At 43.4% G+C, this 24,749-nt stretch overlaps 4 protein-coding genes across 4 annotated transcripts in view; 1 reads left to right on the top strand and 3 right to left on the bottom strand.

The window, feature by feature from the left end:
* The first annotated feature begins 4,841 nt into the window (after positions 1-4,841).
* On the top strand, positions 4,842-17,353 carry mylk5 (myosin, light chain kinase 5). Its single transcript, XM_084488262.1, has 17 exons — positions 4,842-5,232; positions 6,953-7,129; positions 7,557-7,709; positions 7,874-8,050; positions 8,992-9,027; positions 11,229-11,356; positions 11,773-11,929; positions 12,521-12,838; positions 12,973-13,078; positions 13,617-13,820; positions 14,242-14,459; positions 14,568-14,691; positions 15,122-15,274; positions 15,513-15,642; positions 15,741-15,828; positions 16,170-16,310; positions 16,738-17,353. Exons 1-17 carry the CDS (start codon positions 5,064-5,066, stop codon positions 16,941-16,943), a joined length of 2,685 nt encoding a protein of 894 aa, XP_084344388.1. The 5' UTR covers positions 4,842-5,063; the 3' UTR covers positions 16,944-17,353.
* Positions 17,326-18,552, bottom strand: LOC311378729 (complement C1q-like protein 2). Its single transcript, XM_084488263.1, has 3 exons — positions 18,322-18,552; positions 18,106-18,246; positions 17,326-17,708 (listed from the first exon to the last, which is right to left on the bottom strand). The coding sequence occupies exons 1-3, from the start codon at positions 18,512-18,514 to the stop codon at positions 17,428-17,430; spliced, it is 615 nt and encodes a 204-aa protein (XP_084344389.1). The 5' UTR covers positions 18,515-18,552; the 3' UTR covers positions 17,326-17,427.
* A 1,471-nt stretch (positions 18,553-20,023) lies between these two features.
* On the bottom strand, positions 20,024-21,394 carry LOC311385206 (complement C1q-like protein 2). The gene is made up of 3 exons (XM_084488715.1): positions 21,123-21,394; positions 20,907-21,047; positions 20,024-20,366 (listed from the first exon to the last, which is right to left on the bottom strand). Exons 1-3 carry the CDS (start codon positions 21,313-21,315, stop codon positions 20,086-20,088), a joined length of 615 nt encoding a protein of 204 aa, XP_084344841.1. The 5' UTR covers positions 21,316-21,394; the 3' UTR covers positions 20,024-20,085.
* A 513-nt stretch (positions 21,395-21,907) lies between these two features.
* The window catches only part of LOC311381687 (collagen alpha-2(VIII) chain-like), a gene marked incomplete at its 5' end in the record, with an annotated part of 4,859 nt that continues 2,017 nt past the window's right edge, over positions 21,908-24,749 (bottom strand). The window contains 4 exon segments of the mRNA XM_084488473.1: positions 21,908-22,261; positions 23,711-23,961; positions 23,963-24,069; positions 24,072-24,096. Coding sequence (XP_084344599.1) covers positions 21,970-22,261; positions 23,711-23,961; positions 23,963-24,069; positions 24,072-24,096 — 675 coding nt within the window. The 3' untranslated portion in view covers positions 21,908-21,969.

Below are 24,749 nucleotides of genomic sequence, written 5' to 3'. Positions count from 1 at the left end.
TTCTGAGATAAAAGTCAGAATTACGAGAATAAAGTTAGATATCTGAGAATAAAGTCAGAATTATGAGTTTAAAGTATAATTCCATGAGAATGTGATTTCTTGAAAAATGCATAAATTTGCATAAATCTTCCATAACTCTGCCATTTTTAATGGCCTCAAACTGAAGGGTTATAATACCTAAGGTCTGGCAGTATTAAGGAGTATGTGGATCAATCCTCTTATCTGGGTTTACGGTAAAACGGTGAGAAAATTCTTTATAAAACGGGATGCGGTGCGCGTCTGTATAGGTTTGACCACGTATTATAGCGCCCCCTGTTTTCACAGCAGTACCAAACTTTTTGGAGGCCTTGTAGAACCTGATAATGTAATCAATTCCCAATAATGTCATAAAGTGCATTTCCCAATAATGAAATAATCTTTGTACCAATAATGTAATAAAGTGTTACATTAACGGGAGGTTATAACAGCAGACAACCCATTACTTGGGTCCAAGTGGTGATACTGTGTAGGCAACTCTAGGTCAAGAGCTCTAGCGCCACCAACAGGTCAAAGTTGGACATTAACTTTTGACCCGTTAATGACCCATCCGTTTTTCACAAACGATGTATCACTGGAACCTTTGGGCCAAGCCAAGTTCAACACATCCTATGATGTCTGTTTCTGCCATATTGGATTTTCCGTCTTCCATCTTTGATTTGATCAAAAACATTTAAACGGCCTCTCTCCTCTCAAATTTTGTCTAATCCTCTCGAAACTTGGCCCAGATGATCTTCCGACCATGACACACTAATGGATTCAACAGCTTCTTAAAATTCAAAGGCGCTTGGCCGTGACAGTTAATCAAACTTGATGGTGAGGTTGCCAAACAAGAAGTAAGCCCATTTCTCAGCAACCCTTCAACATATCTTAACCAAACTTGGTACATAGACTCATGACATCATCCTGGGGACACCCAAAACTGGTGACCTTGACCTCTAGGGGGCCACATATTATGTCCAATCTTCATGAAACTTGGCATATGATCTTCAGACCAAGCTGAACAAATGTGTCAAACAGCTTTTTCAAATTCAAAACCATTTGGCGGTGACAGCCATGATGATCTATAATGACAGAAGAAATTGAGATGATTAAAGACAATAATAGTAATATAGCTGCAAGTAGCAATAGGCCAGAGTAGCCAAAGCAACAAGATAGAACTATGTCAGACACATGGCCGTCAGCACTTTCAACAAGTTTCACATAAAAAAATATTGGACAGAATTTGTGGCCTGTGAAAATGTACAATGTGATTTTGACAACTTTCAAAATGGCGGCCAAATTCTGATGTTTTCGTGAGTTATCGTTTAGAAGCTGTATGGGGAGGTCTGACAGTATAGCCAGACATTGAAAATAAGTGTGAAATCCACACTTAGCAGTTTAAACACAGCGCCCCCAGAGGTCAACCATTATTTTGGTATCCCAGGATGATATCATGAATCTATGTATCATGTCTGGTTATGATATGTTAAAGGTTAGCTGAGAAATGGGGTTACTTCCTGTTTTGCGGCCTCGCCGTGATATTTGGATGGCTGTCACAGCCAAAAGGTTTTGAATTTGAAAAAGCTGACACATTTGTTCAGCTTGGTCTGAAGATCATATGTGCCAAGTTTCATGAAGATTGGACAGAATATGTGGCAGCTTGGTCTGAAGATCATATGTGCCAAGTTTCATGAAGATTGGACAGAATATGTGGCCTGTGAAAATGTATTATTGATTTTGACATCTTTCAAAATGGCAGCCAAATTCTGATGTGAAAAATAGTTTTGGAGCAATTTGGGGAGGTCTGGCAACATCACAAGACATTGAGTTGTATTGAGTTATATTATCATTGAGTTAAAACACATTTTCGATAATTGCACCGCCCCCTAGATGTCAAAGGTCACCAAATGTTTTAGGTTTCCCTAGGGTGATGTCATGACTCTAAATACCAAGTTTGGTTAAGATATGTTAAAGGGTTGCTGAGAAATAGGCTTACATCCTGTTTGGCGACTCAGCCATCAAGTTTGATTGGTTGTCACGGCCAAACGTTTTTGAATTTCAAGAAGCTGTTGAATGCATTAGTGTGTCATGGTCTGAAGATCATCTGGGCAATGTTTTGAGAAGATTAGACAAAATTTGTGACAACAGAAGCCTTCTAAAGGTTTTTGATCAAATCCAACGTGGCGGAAAATCGAATGTGGCGGAAGCTGCCTGCACAGTATCACCACTTGGACCCAAGTAATGGGTGGTCTGCTGTTAAATTATTACAATATTGGGGAATTATTACATTATCAGGTTCTGCGAAATTAAGGCTAACCTGATAATGTAATAACCTCCAGTTAATGTAAGACTTTATTACATTATTGGTACATTATACATTATCAGGAAGTTATTACATTATCAGGTTTTATTACATTTTCAATGGACTCAATTGCAGATTTTTCTTACCTTATTGGGGTTATTACATTAGAGGGAATTTATTACATTATCGGGTTCTACAGGCCTCCTTCTTTTCGGTCTACATATGCCTTTTTAATTTGACAACCCCCAGGTGCTCAGGTTTTGAGTGGTTGAAATTAGTGTTTTTGCCCCATTCACTTTTCATATTAACACATGCAGTAGGTCAGAATATATGAATGGATATACTGTATATCATATCAGTTCATATCTGTATGTTGGAGCTGTCGCAGTAGGGAGTGAATGAGAGTGGGGCCCACTACGCAGCGTTCTGTGACACAGTTAACATGTACGGTTACAAGGGGCAGACGTAATATGAGTAGTTTACTAATCGCCGCCTCCCCTACCCACCCATCTATTGTACATCGTAAGTGTCCCCTTCGACTTTAATCACAACTTAGGTGTGTGTGGTGGCCATGGTTTAAGGGTTTAAATGAGCCTCAATTATCCCATTTCTCTTAATTAAATGCATTTGAATAACAAAACATGGTGCTTATGTTCACGGCATGCCGTCTAACTAGATATCCCATCTTGTTTTGATGCACTGTGTCAGTGTATTGTTGAGCGTAATAATTTAGCATCATTTCCATTTGTTCATGGACACTATTTGCCCAACAAGCTTAATGGCCTTTAATTAGCCTATTCCTGGAGGATTTGGTCATCTTGTAATGAGTAACCAGCAACCAACCAACTATTGCAAATGAGATAGATAATTGCCATGTCAACACAGTTATTGCCATGTCAACACAGTTGATTGGAATTTGTCTTAGTGCCACACAGGTTAAAATAAGGCAATACACACACAGTACATACAGTACATAAAAGACAATGACAGACAATCATTCAAACCAGTAAAAAAAAAAAAAGATACTCCTAATACAGTCAAAATGAAAAACACTTTGTGAATATAATTAATTTTTATCATGATTATTAGATGTGTGAGTAGATGAGTTGTTTGTGTGCACACACTTTGACTTTTAAAAATGCCTTCATCTTGTGAATGTTTAGCATAACTCTGTTACGTCGGGTCAGTACTGTCTCTGTCAAAATCTCCATTGTGCCGATACAAGTGAAAAGCAGAATTGAGAAGAACTCAATTCTTGAGAAAGCAATCACAAATAGGCCTGCCTCTGCAGGTCAAAATACCATCCAATAGACGACACAAACTTCAAATAAAAATGTATTCTTGTCATGGCCTGTAAAGATCCAAACGGTCTTAAAAGTAGTAGTTTTAGTAGTGGTGGTAGAAGCTTGGATGAATAGTAATATAGCCTACCTAAAGAATCACTTAGGGATTGTTACGCGATTGTCATCAGCATGTGAAGTCTTGCAGTAAACCTTTTTAAAGCAGGAATTTCTCTTATCTTCCACTGAACTAAAAGAGGGTTCTCTGCACTTTGTTTTGTCTGTGGCCGGTGATGCAATAGAGAGATCACTGGCTGGCATGAGGAGGCAGCGGACTGACAGCCAAGGAATGTTTGCAGGCAAAGGGCTGACTTATTTACCGCTGTTTAGAATGGTTGTTAGAGTAACCATACTTTGATGCACCGATAAGTAACAGCCATTAGAGGTCATGATGGTGTTTTTCACCCCAATACGACCTTTGGATTGTTGTATACGTTTATCACACCTTTCACAGGGAATACCCATTATACACCTGTAATGAGCAGTCACAGGAGCACTGATTTACACTCCCTTTGCTAAACGTTCTGTATAAGAAAGTTGATTGGCCTAGTACCCCCATTACCATGGACACAGCTTAAGGGATTTGTGGGGCGTAACTGGGCCTTTTCTCTCTCTTGAGGTGAATTAATGGGCTTGTTGGCCTACCCAAAGCGCATTCTATTCCATGCCTCAAGGATGTCGCAGCTGTTACAAAGTTCAGTTTCAACAGTGTGACAGGCGGACAGAGAGATATTTGTGCGTGCCACAACACATTCAACAAACACTATGACATTATGACCTTTGGCTGCCCAAAGAGTAGATAAGCCTCTTGTCTCGTGCTGTATTGTTGCATATTTATGTTTCTGTGTGTGAGCACGTAAGTGTGTGTGTGTGTGTGTGTGTGTGTGAGAGAGCGAGAATGAGGGTGACAACATATGAGTGTGTTTGCGCATGTGTTTTTTTTCATGTGTTTTTCGTTTATGTAAATATGTGTGTGCAATCTTTGACCTGTTGCTACACCACTCTGTGCATCCTTAATTGTGTGTTTCACTTAGTCACTCAGCCCCTCCAGCGGTGCCAGCAGCCAGTGGTAGCAAGGTGCAGTGGTTTGGGGGGGGGGGGGGGCAAACAGACAGCAGAGATTGTCGGTTAGTGGAGGTGGAGTCATAGCTCAAAGGACACACACACACACACACACACACACAAGGAACAGGGTGAGGACTCTAGGAGTGAGACCTAGGGGTGATAACACAGAGAGGAGCACAGTGAAAGAGAAACAAAGAGGCAGGGCAGCCGGGACAGAGCGGCCGTGAAAACCGGCCATGCAGCTGTGAGCGAGAAAAGGGGAAGGAGAGTGGAAGTTTGATAAGTGTGTGCCGAGGAAGTGACAGTGTAAATATTTACATCTGAAGAGACAGCCGGTCATGAACGGGGTCGACGGAAAGCAGAAGCAGCCGTCGCAGCACTATGTGTCCAGCTTCAGCATGGTCATCAAGCCTCCCTCGAGCGCCCACAGAGAGGGTGTCAAAGGAGCCAGCACCACCAGGAGCCCTGGGTTAAACGGTGTGGACAGTGAAGGGATGGCCGGAGGAGGTAAGGCTGTGTGTTGGTGTGTGTGGGCTACAGAGGGACCGCTAACAGTGTACATGCTGTTTTGATACCACATTTGAGTTGTAGTGGACAAGTTGGGACGTGAACATTAATTGGGCTGTTTGTTTTGATTGGGGTAAGCCTGAGGCTACCGCCAGAGGCTAAACAACACTAAATCATTTGTATAGAAATGGTGTTTTCCCCTGGAACAATTAATTTGCAAATAGATTGACATGTTCAGACATTCAACAATAATTGGCTGCAATAAATAGCATGTAATGATGATGCTCTATTGCTGTAGTATTTTGAAGAAACGACACTAAATAAACATTTCCCACTTGCTACATATTTTGTGCCCCTTTGGTTCTGCCTTCAACGGAAAGCCTGTGTTAAGTCACAGTGACAGAGGGAGAGGGAGAGGTCGCGAGGGGCTGGTGAGAGGGAGAGGTGAAGGGGTCAGGGTGAGACACGGGGTCTAGAGATCCACAGATAAGTCTATTTGCTGCAGGCAGTTTGTGTATTGTGATGGACAATGCCATGACATGATACTGTGATAGCAGCAGGCCTGCACTTAAAGTACTTTCCCCATGTGTCCCAGCGAGTACACCTCACGCTGTAAGGATCTGAGATAGGAGTGAATGATGGACGCTATGAGGTCACTTTCACTTCTCATTCTCACCTTCCCAGTCCGACTTGATTTTCACGTCACACCAATCTTCAGTCATCAGGTATTATTTATTGCGTGTGTGGTCTTGATTTGAGGTTTTAAATTACAACAACAAGTGGTTCAGTGGTTGGTACCTCAGGTAAGATGAGAACATGGCATGCTAGTGAAAACGGATAAAGGTCCAAGCCCTAATAAGCAGTTCCATGGAATAGCACTGTAGGACACAACCACTGAATTACTTGATCGACCTTCTAACCACTATACATGTTAGTGATGACAGGGGGAAATGAGCATAGTGTCGTTTCCTTATAACACACGGCACCCAGACGAGGTTCCACAAAACAAATACAGAAATGTGACATGATTGACATGACATGGCTGTCCCTTAATTTAAGTTTCCGTTAATTTTTGTATGCCACATATTCCAGTAGGTCTCGTGGAAACTAGCGTGCTTGGAAATAAGTGTATAAATGATATACACAACTTAACTCTTAATGGGCTGGTGACATGGAAAAAAATATTTTTTAAAGGATTTAGACACGAATCGTCACTGGAGCCTTGATTCCGGCGTGTGTTAAGTACACGTTTGGTGACTTCCCCATGGCCTCTGATAGCCTGCTCCAATTACTATATTATGATTGTTCATTATTATGAATGGGACTTTCCCTATCGCCGCACGGATGTAGAGCAAGCAAAAACACAAAAAAAAGAATAATAGGCTACCTAAATGAAAAGTAAAAACCAACTGTTAGCAACGGTGGCTTACATTGTCTGAGTCCGTCATGTAAAGTTATAAATATCAAACCACAATGTTGAAGCGTCAACGAAAGTGGCAGTCAGAGACTTTCTTACTAGTATATTTTTCCATTTGAAACATATTTAATGGTTCAAATGTATGTTTATATTACATTTGAATATATATTTAAAGTTGTATTTATCAAGGGCACAGTTGGTTTGTACAGCTTGGCAATGCTTGGGGACAAAAGAAAAAACAGAACGACGACGAGTTGTGGTTTACTATTGTTGTTATGCCCTGTATCTCTAACCCTTTATCAGTTGGCTCGGATGTTTCCCACTGCGCCGGGTCCAGACGCCTCGACCCTCCCAGGGGTCCCGAGCCGCCCGTTTTCCTGGGGCCGCTGCGAGACCTCTCTGTCGACGAAGGAAGTGACATCACACTTAGCGGCGTCATCTCTGGAACTCAGCCAATCAACATATCGTGGTTGCACAATGGTGAGCTATATAGGGCATATCCGTATCCACACTCGTTTCCCTTATGGATGAGCATTAAAAAAAAAACATTTCCTGTCCTACTGTCCCAGAATGTAGGACACTGTCACAGAAGCAAGAGTTTATTATTTACATCTCAAACCCAATACCAAATGGGAACTTGGAAAAAGGATTGCATACATCCAACCGGTTTTTAAAAGCTATTTTTTGCTATTTTTGCATGGACAAAAGCATCAGCTAAGAAGATAAATAAATCTAAAGTAAAGTTTGTCTAACTAAATGGCTGCTTGCCAGTCTCTAGATACTGTTAAGAACGTGTACCAATCTCGAATGCTTGTCGAATGAACTAAGTAGCGCAATCTGTACTAGTTTAAAAAAAGAAACCATATGGGGAAATGATAGACATTGGTGTTTGTGTTTGTCTGGGCAGGTAAAGTGGCCTATTTCGGAAGGTCTTTCTGTGATGGCAGAGCGGTGCGGTTTCTGGTGAAGGAATGTCTACCAGAAGATGCTGGAACCTACACGTGCTTGGCAGAGAACAGCGCAGGTCGGACTTCTAGCTGTGCGTCGGTTTCCGTCCAAGGTAAGAGAAGTCAGTTTGATGACAGTGAACACAGTGAGTCACTATGGGTAAACACAAACCTGTTTCGTGCACACATTTGCCTGTTTTAATGCAATCCCTTTTTAAGTTGTTACTCTATGTTGATTTTTGAATGACAGCCTTAAGGGTTTGCTTTTTCCTCCCAGACTTTGAAACTCTCTGTAGGGCGCGTGCCTCTGCGCCAGCCAAACTCTGCTCTCCCCCTGAGAGTGTTTCAGAAAAAGACACGACATCAGCTCCAAAAGGCATTGCACAGGACCTCAAAGGATCTGGTCCCGTTTCTAATGACCAGAGTCCAGGAGAAGATCCAGGAGCTAATAATGGTACCAACATGAATGGCTTATTGTTTTCATACATTTATGTTTAATCATCATAAGATGCTTTTATCCAAAGAGGCAGTTCATCTCTATAACACAGTCAGACCGGTTAGGACATTTAGTGTTTAACCCAAAGCCTTTAGGCTGGGAGTCAATCGCCCTAGCAACTACATCATCCTATCTCCTATCCCCCTATCCAATATCCCCTTCTATACTATGTGCTATATAAACGGTAGGCATATACATCTATCCTGCAGCATTATCCAATCGGTTAATTGTGGCAAGAACAGAAATGTCATTATATAAACAGCCAATTCAGTCATCCAAAACAAATTTGCCTCAGAAATGTACGCCCCGCCTACTGCCGCATTTTTAAAGAAAAGACAACTGATTAGTTTATTGGCAACACATGCCACTTAATCATCTTATAATCAGGTCAAGAGAGCCACACCCCCTCCTGTCTCTCCCTTACACTATTTGCTACAGTACATTCCTTGCTAACGACACTGCCTTGAGGCACAGTGAGGTTACACAAATCTAGGGCAGAACTATTTTGCAATTGATTAATAATCCTGGACAGGAAAAAAACACGACAAGCCAGGAAAGCAGCCCCCGAATTTGTCTTGTTATCTTGATAGAGGTAATCACACCACTTCCTCCATTCCCGTGTTTGGTGGCACTTTGGCCGGCCAGGGAATTATGTAAACAGGGTGCTTGCATCCCAAACAATGACCCATTGATGTGACTCCTGAAAAACAAGCGTCCCGACACCATGTAAGGAAAGAGACAAGTGTGTACAGAGATACAGTTTAGCAGAATGTTAGCTCTTATCTGCTAGCATGACAGGACAGGGAAGGCATTCTACCCCTCTAAATGTAAAGAGCACACAAACCCATGGATTGGCATTCGGCTTTCAGCTCAACACTGTGTGCTTTCTCTTCCCACAGGGGTCATTCCAAAGAAGAGGGCAACATCGGGTAAAGGTGAGAACCACACATTTACAGGGAGTGGGTAGTACTTTCTTTGAGTATAGTTCAGTAGTAAAATGTTGAATTACTTTTACTTTGTACCTTGGCCTTTCTTTATTGGTGGTGGCTATTCCTCAGAAAACTTTTTGTTCCACTTTTCTTTTTTTTCCAGTATCATAGCTTTTTGTATGATACTGCTAAGCTGACCAGATTTCTGAAATGAAAACAGGGACATTTGATGATTGGTAGTTCATATTGTTATTATTTCACAAATGATATTGGGGACATTTCGCCTATCATGGTAATTGTAGTTCTGTAGAAAGGTGGGCAGTACACACCCAATAGTTAACTAAAAAGTGTTTAAAGTTTTTGGTAAACCAGTAAAAAAACAATCCGAAGTAGCTACTGGAATATGGAATCCTTGCTATGGGGCTAGTACATCGTGACGTCACATTGCAATGACTAACTCCCCTTTTGGAAGTAGGCCTAAAGGACTATTCTTGGTAGTAATGGTGTTTTGGTTAAGTAATTGATTGTGAAATACATAATTAATCATTATATTATATACATGTATGCATAACATTTTTTTGGGTTAGCCTAGGGTACAGTATATTTAGGTTTGTTTTTAAATGATATCTCTTGAGGCAGAACAAAATGGTCTACAAAAAAGTCTTAGTGCATTCTGAAGTACGAGACCTATGGTGTACGAGACCTATTCTTTATCAGTCGTGCCTATGTATGGTATCAAGTCGATAGACCCTAGTGTAGCGAGTTCACGTCACACATTCTATTTCTCACACCAACATTTAACGTTTAACCAACAGTTCTCGTCTTATCTCTTAAGGGTGGAATTTGTTCACATGAAAGTATGAGGTCATGTGGACGAGTACTTGAACTTCACTAACTAAACTTATAAAGGTGTGGTATTATGTATCAAGTACTTTGATCCGCAGATACTTAACTACCAATACTTAATATTAATAGAATGTTTAATGGAGGAGCAAACATCGTTTATGCCTGATAGCCTCTATTTTCGGAGGTGTTTCAGATTCTTAAACTTAAGAATAGGATGATGGGTAGGGCTACAGGAGCCACACCTGTCTTTCTCTCATCCATCCGTTGTTTTGACTAGGGGTGGTGCTGCTAGTTTCTTTGTCAACATTGTGTTGTCCATTTTGCCTGTATGGTTTCTGTCCGTATTGAATTCACAATCTGGCTCTCATGCATTGTCTCTTTGACTTCACATGACGTGTCATGTCAGCCATCAAACAGCATATTGTGTTCAGTAAAGTATGGGCCTAGCATAGCGCTCAGGCAGAGGAAGTTGTGAAACTGGGTCAGTGGTTGTATGTTTTATTATGATCACGTTAATAAGGTCTAGGTAATGCAAATGACATGTCGGTTTCAATATAAAATGGCACATTAAAATGTATAGTCGGCATGCAATACTCATGGCTCAATGTATGTGCCACCTGCTGGCCCTTTGAGCAGCAGGTGTATGGGGACAGCACTACACTGATCTTTCAAATCTGGACTCGGTTATTCTAAAGTACCCACTGTACCAACCCTCACGCAAACAGTGCGGCTACGCTCAAACCACAGACGTAAACAAACGATGATGTGTTGGTTAAAAGTGACAAGGCGTTGCAAGGTTTATTTATGCTCCGTTTGTCTGCAGCATAATCAACAAAGTATACGTGTTGTTTTTCAAGAAACATGCGGTGCAGTGCAGCGGGTACTTTCAACATTCAACATGATTCAACGTTGAGAAGTGGTTACAAAGACCAGTGTGGGTTTGTCCCCAGCCGTACGCCGCGATAACAGCGTGACTCCATAGTGATATGGAGTTTGACCCCATAGTGATGTATGGTCATACGTAAAGCAGGCGCTGCATATGGGGCAAGGCTTCACAAATAAAGTGGGGGCGGCTCAAATGAATAGGTAACGCATCTGGTCTGATTTCCCTATGTCGATTATCTGTGCCAACTACCTGAAGCAATTTTAAACGATATACAGTTCTATCAGTTTAATCAAACCACGTCCTTTTTTGATGAGCCTATTTGAATATGTGTGTGTGTGCACGTGCACAATTCCATGAAGGTTTTCTGTTCGTGGTACTGTCAAGTGTCTGTGTCTGTCTGTCGATCTCGACGATGCAGTTTTTATATGATACAACACCGCACTACTAGTAACTAGTTATCTTGTGCGTCCTACAGCTGCTGCACTTCGCTTTGAAAATCCACCCCAGCACGTCGAGGTGAAGGTGGGCGAGTGTGCGCGGCTGACGTGCGCGTTCTCTGGCAGCCCCCCCATAGTGGCCTGCTGGATCAGAAACAAGCTACAGGTATGTTCGGCTCGCTCGATTCATTGCAGCATTGTGTGTGTGTGTGTGTGTGTGTGTGTGTGTGTGTGTGTGTGTGTGTGTGTGTGTGTGTGTGTGTGTGTGTGTGTGTGTGTGTGTGTGTGTGTGTGTGTGTGTGTGTGTGTGTGTGGTTATGTAGATCTACAAATGACACACTGTCTCCCTTAATGTTTATGTATATACATCTCAATCGTTCGCTCTACATATTTTGTTTACATAACTATCTGCATCTCTTTGCGCGCTCTTTCGCTCAATCTCTCTTCACGGTCTACATCCCTATATCGTTATTTCTCTCATTCTCTCTTTTGTATACACAAATGTCACTCTTTCTTTCACTCCATCTCTCCATTTCTCCACATCTCCTCTCCTTCATCTCTATGCCTGCCACCCGGCTGCAGGTAGTGGACACCGGGGCAGAGTTGTGGACGGAGAACGGCGACCGGAGCAGCACGCTGGTCATCGCAGCGGCCGGACCACGGCACACGGGCCGCTACACTGTCCTGGTGCGGGACCGGAGGAGCTCCGCGCAGCACACGGTCACCCTCTCCGTGATAGGTGAGGGGGGAGGCTCCCCCGATGACCGCGTGCTGTTTGCAAGCGTATGGCTGCCCCTTAGTTCTGTCTGATGCGTATGTGATGCAAAGAAGCTGTATCAGCCATGCCGCGGTGTTTTATATATTGAATGACGCATGGAAGAATCTTAGTTGCCTATTCAATTATATGGCTTAAAGTCTGTCTGTGATAAGTCTGTCTTAAGTCTGTCTGTCGGTCCTCAGCTCCTTCTGTGTTTGATCTCAGTGAGATTCCTATCCGATTGGTAGTGGGGGTTTAGTAGTGGTTCTAAATTGGTAGTTGTGGACAGGTAGTGGTTTTTGATTCGTAGTTGTGGACAAAATGTGGTTGCGCAGGATCTCTAGTTCTGTGCAGAGAGAAGCCGCCGTCTACATGTCCTCACTAGCAGAACCAACGCCCGGGTCGCTGGAGATTTTAGACATGATATGAGCTATAGAGGAATAAATGACGATGATGTTGTTGGGGATCACTATTGTAAATCAGCGACATGGAATTTGTTTCTGCTATATTTATGTGTGTCCTGTCCCCCCCCCCCCCCCCCCTCCCTCCCCCCCCCGTCCCCCCAAACACTAGAGAAGCCCCAGCCGCCTGCCTCTGGCCCCGTGGTCTCCCTGGTCTCTCTAGGGGGATTGGTGCTGTCTTGGTCGGGCCCCTGCTACGACGGCGGCAGCGCGGTGCTGGGCTACGTGGTGGAGGCGAGCAGCCAAGGCCCCGAGCCCGAGCCCGGGGACTGGAGTGAACTGAGCGACCGCTGCAAGAGCACCTCGTACCGGGTGAGCGCCGAGCAGCTGCCCCCCCGGACGGCCTACCGCTTCCGCGTGAGGGCCTACAACTCGGTGGGGCCCAGCGAGCCCAGCCCGGAGTCGCCGCCGGTCAAGATGGAGCCCGCAGGTAAAGTCGTCATGACGACGACGATGATGATGATGATGATGATGATAAAGAAGTTCGGCTTACTCCTTACATTGACCTAAAACACATGTATGTTAAAGCATGACATTTAAAACTTGGCCTCTCTTCATGTTCAGCTCCCGGTGGCCAAGTGGAGGAGCCGACCCCGGCGTTCGCCCACGTGACGGTCGACTGCGTCCACAAAGTGGCGGATCACTACAATGTGCTGGAAAAACTGGGAGTGTGAGTGTTTGCACCCGTATTCCCTACAGTCGTCGTATCTGCCTTTTGTGTTTTAAGTCCAGTGGGATCACCGACCACCTCAGCAAATAGAATGCAACACAAAGTTCAGCAGTCAGGCGTTTCTAGCGGGACAAACTGTTGCTTCTCCTCCGGGACAGAAACTCTGGGAACAAGCCAGTGCACTTCAGTTCACTTTTGAGCCAACCGCTTTGGACAGGAAGCAGAAAGTCCTCCCACTCAATAAATGAGGTGCGGATAATGATATCCTCACCTCCCCCTGTGGCCCGGTTAGAAAGTGTGACACATAATACGTCTTGCAGACAAGCCAAATTAAACAAAGCAAGAACGTTTAACATAGTTGTACTGTAGGAAACGTGTTCAAGCACATTTCCTGATCCAGATTGGATCAGATTAAAGGAAACATTGTTTGTTTTCATACATCTTAAACCTCATGTTTCACATAATATATACATACAAGCAACAGAATACGCATGGAACAAAGAACAAAATGACTAACTGGCATCTTCTTCTGTCTCAGTGGTAAATTTGGGCAAGTGTTTAAGCTGGTGCACAAGGAAAGTGCACGCGAGTGCGCGGGAAAGTTCTACAAGGGCCGCCGTGCCAAGGAGAGGGAGGCCGCACGCAAGGAGATTGAGCTGATGAACTTCCTGCACCACCCCAAGCTGGTGCAGTGCCTGGCCGCGTACGACCACAGGTCGGAGATGGTCATGGTGATGGAGCTGTGAGTACTTTTGATTTGAAAGCATTCCGTAAGCTAGTGCTAGTGCTAGCTAGTACCACAGAGGCAATGTACCGTGCATCGGTTTAATTCTTGATTCACATTCCCTCTCTCTCTTTCAAACCACTATCCTGAGTTTCTTCATGCAAATACATTCTGATCATCATGTAACGTTGACACATTATTTTCATTTAGCAGATGCTTTTAGTTTTGCTTCAGATGGTCTTCAGTCTTTTATGTAGCAGGCAGGCGTGCTAGGCATCTGGCACAAGGAAGGACGCCGACAGGATAGACATGAGGGATCAAACCCAGCACCTTTCAGCTAGGAGGCCGACATCTTTAGCCACAATGCAATATCATTTGCACGATACAAATCATCACGCAGGACAGAAGCTAATCTCTGTGATGACCCGTACACCTGCAGCATTGCAGGGGGAGAGCTGTTTGAGCGCATCGTGGACGACAACTTTGAGCACACGGAGGTGGCTAGTGTACGCTACATGCAGCAGATCCTGGAGGGAACTGCCTACATGCATCAGCAAGACATCATCCACCTGGACCTCAAACCCGAAAACATCGTGTGTGTCGACCATACGGGCACCGCCATTAAAATAATTGACTTTGGGCTAGCCAGCAAGCTAGGTAAATAAAATATGGGTGAACCAAAATACAAATGCAAAATGGACTCCCAACAACTGTTTTGTGGCGGTTCTGTACACTGAGGTTGATTCATGTATCTTGTGGTTCCAGATCCTAAGGTACCTCTCAAGGTAATGCATGGGACCCCTGAGTTTGTGGCCCCAGAAGTGATAAATTATGAACCCGTGGGCATGGCCACAGACATGTGGAGCATTGGAGTCATCTGTTACATCCTGTAAGTAACTGATTATCGATTCCTCCTTACTCTACCTAAACTTAAGGAAATGGGAACAGTAGCTGTCTTTACTTATTCTCGCTGTGCTAACTTATTCTCCTGCAGCTATTTACTCAAATGAGAAATGATCTAAACTAGAACGTCTCTGAACACCAGTGAGTCCAGGGAATTCCTCTATTCACATAATTATATTTAGGTCCCCTTTTTTTGGATGGATACTTTCAAAATCGTGCTTTCTCTGGCTGGTGTCTCCAAATTGCCTACCGTAGCTTTAAGTACCCACCTTCTGTATTGAACTTTGCTTTCACATGAATTTTCATATCTATATCACCACCTAGTGGAGGAAAGTTGCTTTCTGGATGAGAGTCAAAGCAATGGGTCAGCAAGCGTGTGCATGTGCGTGCGTGTGTGTGCGTGTGCGTGTGTGCAGACTGAGCGGTGAGTCTCCGTTCCAGGGGGGCAGTGACGAGGAGACCCTGGCCCTGGTCACCTCGGCCCAGTGGGAGTTTGACGAGGAGAGCTTCGAGGAGATCAGCGAGGACGCCAAGGCATTCATCAGCTCCCTGCTCAACAAGGCTCCCAGGTGGGTGACCGTCAGCCTAACGCAGTCCGAATGAATCTGCTTTATTATTATTATTATTTTTATTATCCAGCACTCAATGGGAAGGGTTAGGGATAGGGTTAGCTGTAGCTCAGCTGTAGTCACCGCCACAAACCATATTGAGCCAACCTCACTGCTCTGTGTGAGCCATATACCACCATGCCATTAGAACCATCGGTCTTTGCCATGGACACTAAATGCATTTCACCGCCCATGCCAGACGGCGTCTGGCTGCCCAGGAGGCTCTGGTCCACCCTTGGATCGCGGCGGCCAACTGCACAGACCCCAGCAACGTCAAGTGCCTGCCCAAGAGCAAGATGAAGAAGTTCCTGGCCCGCCAGAAGTGGAAGGTGTCACACATTTCCTGTTGCAAATGATTTTTCATTTTTATTTCCATTGTGTGTTGGGAGAGGTTGTTGAAATGGAATTTGTTTTGTTTTGCTTGTAGAAAGCGGGCAAGGCCATGCTGGCTCTGAAGAGAATGGCGCTTTTATCAAAGTCCGACAGCCCTTTGTCTCCCGTCAGTTCCGGAGAGGGTAAGGCTCTCCCCTCGCTCCCCACGTCCCCTCATCTAGGAGTCTCATCTCTCTTCTCAAGGATGTTTCTGTCTCTCCTCGCTCTCCTCAAAGTCTCGCCTCTCTCCTGAAACTGTCATCTCTCTTCTCAAAGTGTCTCATCTCTCTTCTTGAACTCACCACTCTCCTGGGTTAGTCCCATCTCTTCTCAAAGTACCTCATCTCTCTTCTTGAACTCTCACCTCTCCGCTGGAATTCTCACCTCTCCCCTCATGTTGAAGTCCTCATCTCAAAGTTGACAAAAAATGCGTCCTGAAAACAGATTCTGTTCATTCTTCCTGTGCTTCGTCCTCCTCTCCCAGAATCCCCCATGACCCCCGAGGCCGAGCACGCCTTCCTGTCCCTGGAGCACAAGATGCAGGGCCCCCCCCGCTTCTCCCTGGGCCTGACGGACCAGGCGGTGACTTCAGGGGCCACCGTCCGCCTCTCCTGCCACCTCACAGGTACTGCACACAGGGGCCAGTGGTGACTTTCTGTTCATGTGACTTTCTGTCTCTCTCCATGTGGCGCAATGGAACTTGTTTGTGTTCCTCAATCTGCTTGAGGTAAGAGTTTGAGAGTTGGATAGAGAGCCGAGAGCACCAGAAAACGAGATTTTGAAAGGTCCCTATGTTTCTCCTCCAGTGAGTAGTGTTACAGTTCACACACCTGTGAGTGACAGGGAAGAGAGATTCCTGAACCGATCAGGGAAGAGATGCCCTGATTGATCACGATAAGAAGGTGTAAAAACTAACTTAGCTTATAAAGAGGCAGGATTGCAACCACAATAAAAAGGGTTTGAATGAATGAGGAACATTTTAAATGCTACACAATGACATTCACGCCGATAAATAACTGCCTTCCTTCCGATGCGTGTGGACACCACTACAGGCTACCCCGACCCGGAAGTGGTGTGGCTGTGCGGGTCGGTGCCAGTGGCGGAGACGTCCCGGGTGCAGATTGAGTACGAGGAGGACGGCCGCTGCACCCTGGTGATGGCCCGGGTGGGCCCGCGGGACGCCAACGTTTACACCTGCAGGGCCACCAACGACCACGGGGAGGCGCTGTGCTCCGCCAAACTCATCGTGAACGAGTAGCTGACTCAAGTGGCTTGCACACAAGGGAAACATATTGCTTAGTCCACAGATCTTTGCTGGGGGGTAATTTTGCTGCTTTGTTCTTTCTTTTTTTTTTTCTTCAAACATTCCAAACGATGTCCTTTTTGGTGTGTCTTAACATAAATGTGAACCCCAACATTTCGCGAAGTGGTATTTTCTATAGATAAATGTTGATGTCATGCTGTATGTAATGGAGTCGTTTTTTATACGAGTATATATAGAATCGTGTTACCTAGCTCACAGTAAAGTAGGCTTGAATCTATCTCTCTGTGCGTGGCGGTATAATAATGTAGACAACTTCCACCTACTAATGCAGCCTTCGTTACATCTGCCCCAACCTCTGCTCCACAAAAACAAATCCTTCAACAATAAAGAGTATTTATTATGTGGTTCGGATTATTACAATTATTTTTTATGCAATGTTTTTTTTTTACAGATGAACAAAGTCCAGTCAACATTTGAGTCACATGGGAAATAGCAGGAAACCGCTAAAAGTGTTTAAATGCGACTGATTGTCGTTGACTGTCCTGTTCGGCTCAAGCATGACGTTAACGCTGTCTCCCACCCCCATCGGTAAGACCACGGCGTTGCTGCCCGAGTCAAACCCAGCATACCCCTTGATGTCCCACAGGCACACCACAAACACATTGTTCTTCCAGATGCACGCTACAGAGTTGGGGGTGCCGCTGGTGAACATGGTGAAGTGAAAGAAGTACATCCCCCTGACGAGAGCGGTGAACGTGCCTGCCAAATGAAATCAAATTGTTAATTAAGAAAACTATTTGGTTTCAATTATTATTAATGAACTCCATTTTACTGGCACATATAAACGCACACACACTCCATTTTACTAACACACACGCACACTATTTTACTTGAACACACCGATTATTGTACTTGCACACAAGCACACATACACTATCTTACTTAAACACACACTATCTTAAACACACACACATTGTATTTACACACACAAACAGATTATTGTACTTACATACACATTGTTTATTGTACTTACACATACACCATACTTCCACACACACTCCATTTTACTTAGACACACACACACACACTCTCATGCCATTTGACTCTCTCACACACACTCCATTTGACCTACTCACTCTCACATGAGCACACCTACCTGTTGAAGGGTTGTAGCCATTGCCAATGTTTGCAAAGACCTTCCTGTATGGCAGTATCGTACGGTAAGCAAAAGGCCCGAAATCTCCGGGTCTAGTAGCCTCATCCATTAGGGCAGCAGAAAAAGCTACTGCAGGCTGGGCTGGGGGCAGGAATAGTAATGGGAATCAGTCTCAAATTCCAGGCAAATTACCAATTCATAGTTGTCACATTTTACCTCCAACCAGGCTCTTGAGATGCGACACCTCCTTCTCACTGGACTCCAGCCTTCTCTCCAGGGCTGCTAGTCTCTCCTCCTGTGACGTTGAAGTCTGCAGACGGTTGCTTCCATTATCTTCATAGGAAGTCTGTGCCTCCAAAAGGCCCCAGCAAAGGGCCAGCAGCAGGACTGAAAACCTTTTCATGCTCATGCTTCTGTTCTGTGTTCTCTCTGCTCCTTTGCTCTTTTCCCCCTCTACTTTTATAGACCTACGTCAGACCCACCGTCCAATACGGACTTTGGGAAAGGACAGAGAAAAAAAGCTAGTCAAGTAAATGTACAGTTACATCACTGAAATGTTACTCAATTCGAAGTACAGGAATTGTAGTTAAAATTTACTCTCAAGTACAAGTACAAAGTACTCTTTTCAAAACCTACTCATAGTACTAGTTACTAGTTTAGTTTTTTTTTTATTATTATTATTATTTATAATTTTCTTTACTGTTCATATTTAATGCCTCACCAATCATAAGTTTTCAACTGCAAGGGCGGATCCAAAATCTCTAATCAGCGTTAACTTTGAACAATGATTTTGAGCAATTTTACATCCATTTTAATACATGAATATATTAGTTATCGTGACTTAATTAGCTTTTTTCAAACTCAACAAAACATACATTAAAGCCTTCTATTTTAGTCTATAGCCTACTTTGACTTGAAGGAGTGTCATGACAATATATGCTTGACATCTGTGATATTAACACTCCTCTTATCTCTGAATCATTTGTATAGTAGCCTACACAAAAGAACTAAAACTATTTCAAGTCCATAACTAAAGTTAAATTTTGAAGCTTGACATAACAAGACAATCAGCCATTATCCATTCAGCCTACTGACTACACCCTGACTGCACTTACGCCTGAAAGGTAGGCTTGTTGCGGTGAACTTCTCTTGTTGTTCTTGACATACTTGCCTGCAATTTTTTACTCAGTAATCTGTGTGGTTTAATATGGAGTTAATTACAATACTTAAACCAAAACTTACTTAAGTAAAAGTAAAAGTACAGTTTTTAAAAACTACTGAAAAAATACAAAATACCAAAAAAATCTACTCAATAAATTTACTTGAATAAAAGTAGTTAGTTACTTTCCACCTCTGGGAAAGGACAGATATTTGCGGTAGACTTTGTACTTTCTTAGTTGGCTGATTGGGGCCAACTCCAACTGTACCCTCAGCCATTTGTACAGTGACCCCTCAAAGTATAGAGTCGTAAGGAACTTCATCTTGTGTTTCTTTCAATGCCTTCTTCTTTCAATGTCTTTCATTGCCTTAAATTCCCAAAGATAAATTGGCTATAGCAACATGGTACTGTGAACCTTTGTCACATGTATAAATATTTTCGAGGTCCTTTGGTGCTTGCCTTAACACAAATGTGAACCCCAACATTGTGTAAAGTGGTATTTACTATAGATAGATCTCAATGACATGCTGTATATGTAGAGCCTCCAATGCTAAAGCATTTTCTGTGATTATTTTTATGGCGTTTGTATAGAATCCTGTTACCTAGCTCACAGTAAAGTAGTCTTGAATCTCTCTGTGTGTGGCGGTCTAATAATGCAGCCAACTTCCACCTACTAATGCGGCCTTCGTTTTAGATCTTTGGCTCGCTGACAACATCTGCCCCAACGTCTGCTCCACAAAAACAAATCATTCAATGATAAAGAGTATTTATTAATTTTTTTATTATTCTTTTATGGGAGCAAAGTCCAGTCAACATTTGAGTCACATGGGAAATAGCAGGAAACCGCTAAAAGTGTTTAAATGCGACTGATTGTCATAGACTGTCCTGTTCGCCTCAAGCATTACGTTAACCTGGTCTCCCACCCCCATCGGTAAGACCACGGCGTTACTGCCTGAGTTAAACCCAGCAGACCCCTTGACGTCCCACAGGCACACCACAAACACATTGTTCTTCCAGATGCATGCAAAAGAGTTGGGGGGGCTGCTGGAGAACATGGTGAAGTGAAAGAAGTACATCCCCCTGACGGGAGCGGTGAACGTGCCTGCCAAATGAATAGACATTGTTAATTTAGAAAACAATTTGGTTTTAATTATTATTTTACAAACACACACTCACACACACTCCATTCTACTGGCACATACGAACGTACATGCACTCCATTTTACTAACACAAACTCTATTTTACTTACACACACAAACTCTATTTTACTTACACACACAAACTATTTTACTTACACACACAAACTATTTTACTTACACACACAAACTATTTTACTTACACACACAAACTATTTTACTTACACACACACACTATTTGACTTGAACACAGAGATTATTGTATTTGCACCCAAGCACACACACACACACACACACACACACACACACACACACACGCACACACACACACACACACACACACACACACACACACACACACTCCATTTTACTTACACACACACACACACACACACACACACACACACACACACACACACAGACTCTCATGCCATTTGACTTACTCACTCACACTCATACACATTCACTCCATTTGACCTACTCACTCTCACATGAGCACACCTACCTGTTGTAGGGTTGAAGCCATTGCCAATGTTTGCAAAGACCTTCCTGTATGGCAGTATCGTACGGTAAGCAAAAGGCCCGAAATCTCCGGGTTTAGTAGCCTCATCCATTAGGGCAACAGAAAATGCTACTATAGGCTGGGCTGGGGGCAGGAATAGTAATGGAAATCAGTCTCAAATTCCAGGCAAATTACCAATTCATAGTTGTCACATTTTACCTCCAACCAGGCTCTTGAGATGAGACACCTCCTTCTCACTGGACTCCAGCCTTCTCTCCAGGGCTGCTAGTCTCTCCTCCTGTGACATTGAAGTCTGCAGATGGTTGCTTCCATTATCTTCATAGGAAGTCTGTGCCTCCAAAAGGCCCCAGCAAAGGGCCAGCAGCAGGACTGAAAACCTTTTCATGCTCATGCTTCTGTTCTGTGTTCTCTCTGCTCCTTTGTTCTTTTCCCCCTCTACTTTTATAGACCTACGTCAGACACACTGTCCAATACAGACTTTGGGAAAGGACTGATATTTGCGATAGACTTTGTACTTTCTTAGTTGGCTGATTGGTGCCAACTCCAACTGTACCCTCACCCAGTGACCCTTCAAAATGTATGTAGTGGGAACTTCATCTTGTTTCTTTCAATGCCTTTCATTGCCTTCAATTGCTTTTTAGTTTGCTAAAGTTAAATGGGCTTTATCACATGCACAAATATTTTTGGTGCTTGCCTTAACACAAATGTGAACACCCAACATTGTGCAAAGGGGTATTTACTATAGATAGATGTCAATGACATGCTGTATATATGGTGCCACCAAAGGTAAAGCATTTTCTGTATTTATTGTATAGAATCCTGTTACCTAGCTCACAGTAAAGTAGTCTTGAATCTCTCTGTGTGTGGCGGTCTAATAATGCAGCCAACTTCCACCTACTCATGCGGCCTTCGTTTTAGATCTTTGGCTCGCTGACAACATCTGCCCCAACCTCTGCTCCGCAAAAACAAATCATTCAATGATAAAGAGTATTTATTAATTTTTTTATTATTCTTTTATGGGAGCAAAGTCCAGTCAACATTTGAGTCACATGGGAAATAGCAGGAAACCGCTAAAAGTGTTTAAATGCGACTGATTGTCATTGACTGTCGTGTTCGGCTCAAGCATTACGTTAACCTGGTCTCCCACCCCCATCGGTAAGACCACGGCGTTGCTGCCTGAGTTAAACCCAGCATACCCCTTGATGTCCCACAGGCACACCACAAACACATTGTTCTTCCAGATGCATGCAAAAGAGTTGGGGGGGCTGCTGGAGAACATGGTGAAGTGAAAGAAGTACATCCCCCTGACGGGAGCGGTGAACGTGCCTGCCAAATGAATACAAATTGTTAATTAAGAAAACTATTTGGTTTCAATTATTATTTTACAAACACACACTCCATTTTACCTACACACACGCACACACACACTCCATTTTACTGGCACATACGAATGAACACACACTCCATTTTACTAACACAAACTCTATTTTACTTACACACACTATTTGACTTGAACACACAGATTATTGTACTTGCACCCAAGCACACACACACACACACACACACACACACACACACGCACACAGATTATTGTATTTACACACACACACACACACACACACACACACACACACACACACTATTGTACTAACAAACACATACACAGTTTATTGTACTTACACACACACACACTCCATTATACTTACACACACACACACACACTCCATTTTACTTACACACACACACACACACACACACACACACACACACACACACACACACACACACACACACACACACACACACACTCTCATGCCATTTGACTTACTCACTCACTCACTCACTCTCACACACACTCACTCCATTTGACCATGCTCATGCTTCTGTTCTGTGTTCTCTCTGCTCCTTTGTTCTTTTCCCCCTCTACTTTTATAGACCTATTATGTCAGACACACTGTCCAATACAGACTTTGGGAAAGGACTGGGAAAGGGCTGATTGGTGCCAACTCCAACTTTACCCTCACCCAGTGACCCTTCAAAGTGTATGTAGTAGGGAACTTCATCTTGTTTCTTTCAATGCCTTTCATTGCCTTCAATTGCTTTTTAGTTTGCTAAAGTTTAATGGGCTTTAGCAGCATGGTACTGTGAACCTTTATCACATGTACAAATATTTTTGGTGCTTGCCTTAACACAAATGTGAACCCCAACATTGTGCAAAGGGGTATTTACTATAGATAGATGTCAATGACATGCTGTATATATGGTGCCACCAAAGGTAAAGCATTTTCTGTATTTATTTTTATAGTGTTTGTATATAATCCTGTTACCTAGCTCACAGTAAAGTAGTCTTGAATCTCTCTGTGTGTGGCGGTCTAATAATGCAGCCAACTTCCACCTACTAATGTGGCCTTCGTTTTAGATCTTTGGCTCACTGACAACTGCCCCTTATCAACAAAAATAAACCATTCAACGATAACGAGTATTTATTTAATTTTTAATAATTATTTTATGAGAGCAAAGTCCAGTCAACATTTTATTCACATGGGAGACAGCAGGAAACCACTAAATGTGCTTAAAGGGGACATATTACACCACCAGGTGTGAGTGTGATTAGCCGTTACAAGCCGTTTTGAAAATGTGCCGCTTCTGACATCACAGGTGGGCGTGTCCCCCTAGCTGTGTGCTGGATAGATCAGTCCACCAGCCTACCCAGTGGACCGTAGCAAACGTTGCTCATCTATCACATGCAGACACTCATACACACCCATTCTCACTCACTCACTTACTTGTAGCCATTGCCAACGTTTACAAAGACCTTCCTGTGTGGCATTATCGTAAGGTCAGGAAAAGTGCCGCAGTTTCCAGGTTGAGAACCCTCATCCATTAGGGCAACAGAAAAAGCTGGCTGTGCTGGGCGCAGGAATAGTAATGGGAAATCTAAACGTGACACCTCCTTCTCAATGGACTCCAACCTTCTCCCCAGCGCTGCTAGTCTCTCCTCCTGTGCAAGTGAAGTCAGACGGCTAGTTCCATTTATAGTTCTTAGAAACCTGTGCCTCCAAAAGGCCCCAGCAGTCCTTCTGAAAAAGGACTGCAAACATTTTCATGCTCATGCTTCTGTTCTGTGTTCTCTCTGCTCCTTGGCTCTTTCCCCTCTACTTTTAGAGGCACACTTCGGACACACTGTCTATGATGGAGTTTTGGACTGATATCTGACTTTGTACTTTCTTAGTTGGCTTATTGGGTGTTAAAAAACATTTTCATGTGTTTGAGTCAATCACACCAGGACAGGCTGGAGCCGTTTGCTCTGCAAACTCACTGTTGCTTACACAACTTCGACTTCCTTGAAAGCCTGCCAAGCAAACAGTTGGCAGTATAAAGTATGGACTTTATGTGTTTACTTATAAACATTCCCGCTCATGTGAATATTCCCGCTAATGTAAATATTCCCACTCCCTCCCCGTTAGTTCATGACTATTTAGTCTCTTAGGAGACACTTTTATCCAAAGCGACGTGCAAAGTGTGTATTCAGATACAAGTCATTGCACAACTACAGCTGGTTAACCCTGCTATTTCATTCTTACAATGAACCACAATTGTGTGTGTTCCATTACTCCCCCGTTATTTTATTTATTTTATTTAACCTTTATTTATCCAGGTGAGTCCCATTGAGACCTTTAGCCTCTTTTTCAAAGGAGCCCTGACATGCTTGTGTTTATTAATTACTCAAACAATAGCAAGCAGCTCTCGTTGAACATTGTGTGTAGGCTACTGTCTGCACTCACTACCTCTTTCCAGGTTCAGACCAAACAAGAATGAAACACA

This window comes from Micromesistius poutassou, assembly GCF_964030765.1.
Source record: "Micromesistius poutassou genome assembly, chromosome: 1".
NCBI classification, from domain to species: Eukaryota; Metazoa; Chordata; class Actinopteri; order Gadiformes; family Gadidae; genus Micromesistius; species Micromesistius poutassou.
The sequence above is the reverse complement of the archived record's forward strand: the minus strand, read 5'-3'. Positions and strand labels throughout refer to the sequence as shown.

What these genes read in the sequence shown, in the direction of transcription:
- LOC311385206 (XM_084488715.1), bottom strand. Translation starts at nt 21,315, where the DNA reads ATGAGCATGAAAAGGTTTTCAGTCCTGCTGCTGGCCCTTTGCTGGGGC. An exon ending in TCTCAAGAGCCTGGTTGGAG is followed by an intron (nt 21,048 to 21,122) that starts GTAAAATGTGAC and finishes TCCTGCCCCCAG; the next exon opens with CCCAGCCTATAGTAGCATTT. An exon ending in TGGCTTCAACCCTACAACAG is followed by an intron (nt 20,367 to 20,906) that starts GTAGGTGTGCTC and finishes TTCATTTGGCAG; the next exon opens with GCACGTTCACCGCTCCCGTC.
- LOC311378729 (XM_084488263.1), bottom strand. Translation starts at nt 18,514, where the DNA reads ATGAGCATGAAAAGGTTTTCAGTCCTGCTGCTGGCCCTTTGCTGGGGC. An exon ending in TCTCAAGAGCCTGGTTGGAG is followed by an intron (nt 18,247 to 18,321) that starts GTAAAATGTGAC and finishes TCCTGCCCCCAG; the next exon opens with CCCAGCCTGCAGTAGCTTTT. An exon ending in TGGCTACAACCCTTCAACAG is followed by an intron (nt 17,709 to 18,105) that starts GTAGGTGTGCTC and finishes TTCATTTGGCAG; the next exon opens with GCACGTTCACCGCTCTCGTC.
- mylk5 (XM_084488262.1), top strand. Translation starts at nt 5,064, where the DNA reads ATGAACGGGGTCGACGGAAAGCAGAAGCAGCCGTCGCAGCACTATGTG. An exon ending in GAGGGCAACATCGGGTAAAG is followed by an intron (nt 9,028 to 11,228) that starts GTGAGAACCACA and finishes TGCGTCCTACAG; the next exon opens with CTGCTGCACTTCGCTTTGAA. An exon ending in ATGGTCATGGTGATGGAGCT is followed by an intron (nt 13,821 to 14,241) that starts GTGAGTACTTTT and finishes GTACACCTGCAG; the next exon opens with CATTGCAGGGGGAGAGCTGT.